Consider the following 7,432-nt stretch of genomic DNA (forward strand, 5'->3'; position numbering starts at 1 on the left):
AGTTTAATAATTCCATTACAGAATCCTTTAAAGACATTGACTACATTATCTGTCATTCTTTATCTTGCAGACTTGAATTTGATGCTTATCGTGCTGACTTAGAGGAGCTGAGCCTGGGTCCGCGGGATGCAGCAACTTTGTGCCGCATTGAGTTCGCCCAACAAAATTTCCAGATACATCGTAACAAATATGAGAAGCTGCGTGGAGATGTAACCATAAAACTGCGCTTCCTCCAAGAAAATAAAGTAAGAAGGGAAATTCACAGCTCTTTAGAAATGACAAACATATTCCAGACTGTTCATTCACTCTACAAATCCTTATTGATAATGAACTATTAACACAACTAAATTCACCACTCAGCTCACATAGCTCTGCTAGACTCTTTATGACCTCCAGTTATATATGGACCTCTCCGTAACTGCGAGTCATTCTATTGACCTCCCTATGACCGCCAGTCATTCTGATGACCTTTCCATGATCACCCATCATTCTACTTACCTTGCTATGATTTCCCATCTTGCTACTGATCTCATCATGATCCCCAGTTATTCTGCTGACCTCAATGTGACCTCCAATCATTCTACTGAAGTCACCATGACTGCTGGTCATCCTCACCATGGCCACCAGTCACTCTACTGACCTTACTATGGCTTCCAATCACTCAAATAACCTCACTATTGCTGCCAGTCATTTTACAGACCTGTGTGAGGTTGTCCTTTTTACCCTAAACTGTACCCTATAATCACCGCTCAACCTAATAACCACACCATGGCCCTGCTGATCTCACCATAACAGCTAATGCTATGCTGAACCATGACCATCAGTCATCATGAAAACTAGTTATATTACTGACCTAAACATGGTGACTGTACTGACTTGTCATTGACATCACTGGTGCTAAACTCACCAAATCAGCCTTCCTGACCCTTGATTGTCCTGTTGACCTCACCAAGATCCCCCATCGCCCTACTGACCACGCTGCCCATCAACTTTCTTATTTACTATGCCCCCAGTTTCCTTGTTAACCTCACAATGACTCCAAATCACTCTGCCAACCAAAGATGACCCCTGTTCACTCTAGGAGTCTGGCTAGTGGTCGTGACAAGTTTGCCACTGAAAGAAGTCATGTTGATGTAAGTACAGTCAGCGATGGTCATGGTGGTCGTGATGATACTTACTATGACCACTGTTAGTACTATGACATCGTTTAGTGGCAAATGTGACAAGACTGCTAGCCATTTTGACAATCATTTACTGACCCCAAGCCATTTAACTAAATTTACCACAACCAGTCACTACTCTACTGATCTCATCTTTGCCACCAAACCCCAGGCCAACTTTACCATGACTGCTAGTAACCATGCTGACAACTAATCTCTCTTACACCCTTCCCAATCAGCAACAGTCCCTCTACTGACCTCACCATGACCAAAAGTCAATCTATTGACACAAACAATAAAAAAGGTTTGATTGTCACTGCTTGTTTTTCCTCTTTTGAACAGGTGAAAGTCATGCACAAGCAGCTGCTCCTCTTCCATAATGCCATCTCCTCCTACTTTGCTGGGAACCAACAACAACTGGAAGCTTCACTGCAACAATTTAACATCAAGCTCAGCAGTGCGGCCAGTGACAAACCGTCGTGGTTGGAGGAGCAGTGACTCCCATCTCCGTCTGTACATTTGTGATTGCGCGTGTTATATATAGGTCATTGTTGGTGTGCATGAATGACAGGAGTACTGTGTGGGAATGCAAGTGTTGATGTGTGAGCATTGTTCAGGTTCTGAAGAGAGTGTGATTGATGTGTTTCTCAGTCTGACAGTTGGCGTTTTACAGCTCGCAGTGTAGATCACCAGAATCCATGTTAAAAACGTTCATCAAAATCTAATTCTGCTGCTTTGAGTGATCTGGGCCAGTGTTAGGCGAAGGCACCAAGCCCAAATCTTATCATTTTGTGTCTCGTAATGTTTATCTTTTACACACTACATCGAACATTCTTTATTCTCACCATTCTCATCTGCTCCAGTCCTTCAGAAATCCCATCCACTCGCTGTCATATTTCATTCAGCATACTGCATTGTACTAATGACCTCATTCAATGGACTCTGCTCTTCCAAAGACTCTTCCATTTCCCTGTAGGCTCCACTTTTTCCTAAGGTTCCCCATGCTCAAATTGTTATCAGCCCAAAACCTATTCAAGCACACACCACATACTCTACATCTATTCCTATATCTCTAGTTCTGCACCATCCATCTCATACACTCTGTTCCTCCATACCTCTAATTTATTATATCCTCCATCACTTCATACATCTTATCCATGCTACACTCTGCTCTTCCATAGAACTAATGCAGTCTATGCTTCAGTCTTACTTACGTCTCATTCATTTTATACTCCACTCTATACTCCACTAGTCTACAATACACTTTTCTCCACACCTCAATTACCATAAACTCCGATATACATTTTATATACTTCACTTTTCTTTCTTACATATGGTCGACTTTTCCCTACATTAATATTATTAATATTATTATTCGCTCTGTACTATGATCTTACATACAGCGACTCTTCCATAAAATTCTATGCATCTCATCCACTCCACCTTTTGCTTTTCCCACACATCTCTTCCACTGTACACTGTGCTTTTCTGTTTTGTTCGGTCCTTGTTAAAGTTTTACAGACAAAAATGAAAAGATGCTCTGCTCTTCTGTAAATCCCATACACAATACACTCCATTCCTTTATACAACTCTTACTTCACTTCTCCATACAACTTATGCACCCAGCACTCCATTCCTCTGCACATCTTACATGCTCAACACTCCATTCCTCTGCACATCTTCTGTCCCCTACACTCCATTCCTCTGCACATCTTACATGCTCAACACTCCATTCCTCTGCACATCTTCTGTCCCCTACACTCCATTCCTCTGCACATCTTACATGCGCAACACTCCATTCCTCTGCACATTTTATGCATTCAACACTCCATTCTTCTGCACACCTTTTTATTACACAGTATTTATATAGCACCATCATATTACGCAGTGTTGTACAAAGTCGATAGTCGTATCACTAACTGTCCCTCAAAGGAGCTCACAATTTAATGTCCCTACCATAGTCATACGTCATTAATGTAGTCTAAGGTCAATTTTGAGGGGAAGCCAATTAACCTTACTGCATATTTTTGGGATGTGGGTGGAAACCCACGCAGACACGGGGAGAACCTGCAAACTCCATGCAGATAGTGTCCTGGCCGAGATTCAAACCTGGGACCCCGCGCTGCAAAGGCGAGAGTGCTAACCACTGAGCCACAAGCTGCATTCAACACTCCAATCTTCTGCACAACTTATGCATTCAACACTATTTTTCAGCAAAACTTGTGCACTCAGCACTCCATTCTTCTGCATTTCTTATGTGCCCAACGCTCCACCCCACTGCATATCTTTTCCACATTGCCTTTATCACACATCTTCTCCGTACACACCACTCTTCAATACATTTCTTCCTTTCTGCACTTCATTCTTCTACACCTTTTTTCCCGTTTACTCTCTACATATCTCTTCAAACTCCCCTCATTAACACATCACTCCACTCTTCTATATTTACCACCCCCCACTCCTGAACTCCGCTTATTAGCTCAGGTTATAAACTCCGGTCCCTATGGAAAACCCCAAATAATACAGGAAAATTAACAGCCAGACAATGTGAGCTACATTCATAGTAGATTCTGAAAACTGTTGGAAATACTAGAGGCGTGACGATATGACTGTGAAAACTTGTGTTTTTAGTTATATCATCTTTCCAGCTTTATATTATTGATATTAGGTTATTATTATTTGCCTGATTGATATAGTTGTGATTTCTTGTGTATTCTCCTGGTAAGCCTTCCTTACACTTTTCCTTTTATGGATTATTGTTAATGCCGAGATTACAGATAGGACCCCCCAGACAGGTATGCTTCCAGGTGTTCCATGTGTTAATTGATGACGAGTTATCATGGGATTTGAATGGTAAGCCAATTAAGATTCCGCTGCTGGTAGGAAATCATGGAATGGACTTGTGATGATTCCCTGGCAGTCTTCATGTTGATTTGTGAGAGGGTGGGTTATAATACTGGCATGGGTGCTGATGACAGAAGCCCCTGCGTGATGTTCAGTCACCAACATTCAGGCACTGTGAGTAAGGCTACGTACACACGTGCAATAATGACAAAAGACTGCACGAACGTACAGCACCGTTCTGCTCTATGAAGAGAGAGGAGGAGAACACCCTGCTGTGCTCTCACCTTCACTATGATCATTTCTTGTCTGTGGATCCACCAAGAGCTGTACACACACCATATTCTCATCCGATATCAGCCCTATATATATATATATATACATATATATATATTATCGGACGAGAATCATCTGACAGCGTAGAACCTAGCCTTACACTTTAGGCCTAAGTTTCATGAGTGTGACTACATAAGACATTTCAGCCTGATTTGGTATAATAACTGGTCCTGGAGTCATATGTGTCCATACCTGGTGTAAATGTATATAGTGTACATCCTGGGAGTGTTGCTCTGTAGAGTTTGTGTGCGTCTCCCGCCGATGCTATGCTGTGCACACACAGGCCAATCCTGCTATACCAAGACCCAGCAGCCAGTCTTTACTGCCTGAACATCTAAATCTTTTCCAGCACCATCAAAGCCTGCAGCTTAAGGTTTATTCATGAGTGTAAAGAGAAGACAACTGCCAGCAGTGTTTCCTGCACTCTGGCTAATGATGATCATTCACAGACATGGCAGCCATTCTCAGGCCAAATTATGTCACCCTGCACATGTGCTATGGAATGGCCAGTATATTACTTTGTGTATGTCCAGCATAGCACTGTGCCCCGATGTGTATTTGAGCACGTGCGCGTGTCTGGGTATGTATGTGTGTAAGAATGTCCCACAGGAGTAACACTCCATCCCAGGCCATATTGGTACAATATTCAAGAACCGCAGTCACTTGCCGGTCCTCAACATTGAAAATATATTTCATGGGGGCAATTTACGCATTGCTGACTCATAACACTGCTAACTAGAACTGCCCCTGTGTCTGTGAGATTGGGACGTGTGCTCGTACTTGCCCTGTAGTATACGGACAGCTGTACGGTTGTAATTTATGAAAAAATGGTTTAACCTTCTTGAGTGTTTTGATGGTATGGTCCAGATTTCATGGTTTCGGATTAAAGTGCATTTGGCCCGAGAGGTCGTCTCATTTCTGTTCAGGAGCAAAAGGTTACGGGAACATTTCTGTAAAACTGAATTAAACTAATGAAGACACTAATAAGGTGTGGTGTGTTATCACTTCCAGAAAATAATTTGCATGTCTTTGTTAGGCATGTGGTATTAAAGCGGACCTAAATTCAAAATGTTTACTTTTAAATTAAAGGGTGGACAACCCTTTTATTTAAAGTAAAAATTGTTTTTTTTTTTTTTTATTTTAAGTGCAGCACCTCCTGTTTCTGTCTTAATCGCCATGCAAAGCCTCCCGGGATGGGTGACGAAGGTATCCTGGGAGGCTTTGCACGACTGCTCTTGGCTGCTTATTCTGCGCAGACCCTTTCTTAAATTGAAAATCTCATGTGTGGGCAGTGAGGTCGGCAAACCTTTTTTTTTTCCATCTACATCACCTGTGCAGTGCGAGATCGAGTGATGTAGGAAAAAGAACCCGGAAGAAGAGAGAAGATGTTGTTTGCCGCTTCCTCTACACTGGGCCAAAGACAGATACCGGGACAACACGGGACCCAAATGAAGAAACCCCCCAACAATTAAAGGAAGTATGTTTTTTTTTATTTTGAGTTTAGTTCCGCTTTAAGTGGGGGAATATCGGTTTACTGTCACCATTCCATATCAAGCTGTCAGCAGAAATTCGACCTGAAAATTTGTACCGGTTACAAAGATAAGTAACCATCGTTCTCCCACCTGATTGATAAAAAGAATATCATCAGAAATGCTTTTTTGTATTATTCATTTAATGTATTTTATTAAATTAAATATCAATGAAGAACATTGCATAGTGAACGCCTAGCATTACCCAGGTATGGTTTCTGTTCAGGTCTCACCTTTCCTCCCACTTTATCCAATCTGCCATGCTTTCCTACTTTATACTTTCCTGTGGTCACTTCTCCCAGGAGCCTTTCATCCCTGCATTATCCAATCCATAAAAGTCTTTTCTTTCTTCTACAGAAGGGTAATGTTAAAGCTGCAGAATACATTACAGACAATTGTGCTCTTTCAACCTCCTGGAAATCCTTTGGGTGTTCCAGCATGATGGTTCCTTTGTGCAAATGTAAAGACCCAGCATGACCAGTATCCTGCAAAGAACCCAACCTCAACCCTAATGAACACCTTTGGGATGATTTGGAAGCCAGATCTTCTCCTCCAACCTCAGGACCTCACAAATATGCTTTTGCTGTTAAATCTGCACATCTACTTACTGCTCATGGTTTGTATTGGATGTTCAACAAGCTCAAAGAATCAAATCCAATTGGAATTGAAACAGTCCAACGACAACTGGTAGAATATTGTACTCATAGATGTCTTGGTGAATTCCTACTGTTTGGTAGGGATCGAAACATTATTTGGATCCCTTGGTCAAGCAGCAGATCTGATTTGTGTGTATTAGGTTCAAGGGCAATGGAGGAAAAAAAGGGATCCATGCACACGGTCCCAATGGCTTACCTTATTTGTGATTGGGCGAGAATTGCTACCTCAGTCCCATCATTCCCTTGGAATAGTTTCTTTGGTTTCTTTGCCATTCTATTGACAGTGCATCGCTTGATTTGGAGTTGTCTAATATCCAGGGGCATCCAGACTGCTTTACCGTACCATTTATTTGATCCAGCATTATATTAAGCCTGACAAGAAACTGATGTTTACATGACCTGGCAGTGCTAATGTCACCTCCCCATTCAACCTTCAACCTTTTCTCCCATTTCCTCTTTCATACCCTCCCAAAAAACTCCCAAACCACGGTTTGTAAGAAAATGGCTTTGTCTGACTTTTTTTTATACACAATATTTTTATATTTAAAACATTCACATCAACAATTCCCATAACATAACTAACTTTAACTTAGTGGCACCCCCTTTGCAGGTCCTTGAGGGCAGTGACTTGAACAAAACACTCAGTTTTGTTCTGGCCCCTTTGGATTGATCCTCCTGTCCTAAACGCACCGTCCTGCCTTGGAAATGAAACCGATCTAGTAGACCCTTGGCTTCCTGAACCTCTGCCGCCACTTTCACCACCACTACTTTAGGAGGCCTTACACCTAAGGCCAGTCTCCCGCTACCATACTGCCTCCAAGGACCCCAAACCATCCACCTCCTAAACTACTAACACCAGGGAGGAGCAAGCTGTCCTAATTCTTCTGTCTCGAATTTTTCTCTTCTTACG

General features: G+C 42.1%; 1 protein-coding gene across 4 annotated transcripts in view; it reads left to right on the forward strand.

Annotated features, from left to right (window-relative positions):
- Positions 1-5,324, forward strand: part of ARFIP2 (ARF interacting protein 2) — a 36,785-nt gene extending 31,461 nt beyond the window's left edge. For all 4 annotated transcript variants that reach the window (XM_072400961.1, XM_072400970.1, XM_072400954.1 and 1 more), the window contains 2 exons: positions 71-245; positions 1,503-5,324. In XM_072400961.1, the coding sequence (XP_072257062.1) occupies positions 71-245; positions 1,503-1,658 (331 nt within the window). In that variant the 3' untranslated portion in view covers positions 1,659-5,324. The remainder of the gene's footprint in view (positions 1-70; positions 246-1,502) is intronic.
- The last annotated feature ends 2,108 nt before the right edge of the window (positions 5,325-7,432 follow it).

The sequence above is a fragment of the Pyxicephalus adspersus genome, chromosome 1 (assembly GCF_032062135.1).
Source record: "Pyxicephalus adspersus chromosome 1, UCB_Pads_2.0, whole genome shotgun sequence".
In the NCBI taxonomy this organism is placed as follows: domain Eukaryota; kingdom Metazoa; phylum Chordata; class Amphibia; order Anura; family Pyxicephalidae; genus Pyxicephalus; species Pyxicephalus adspersus.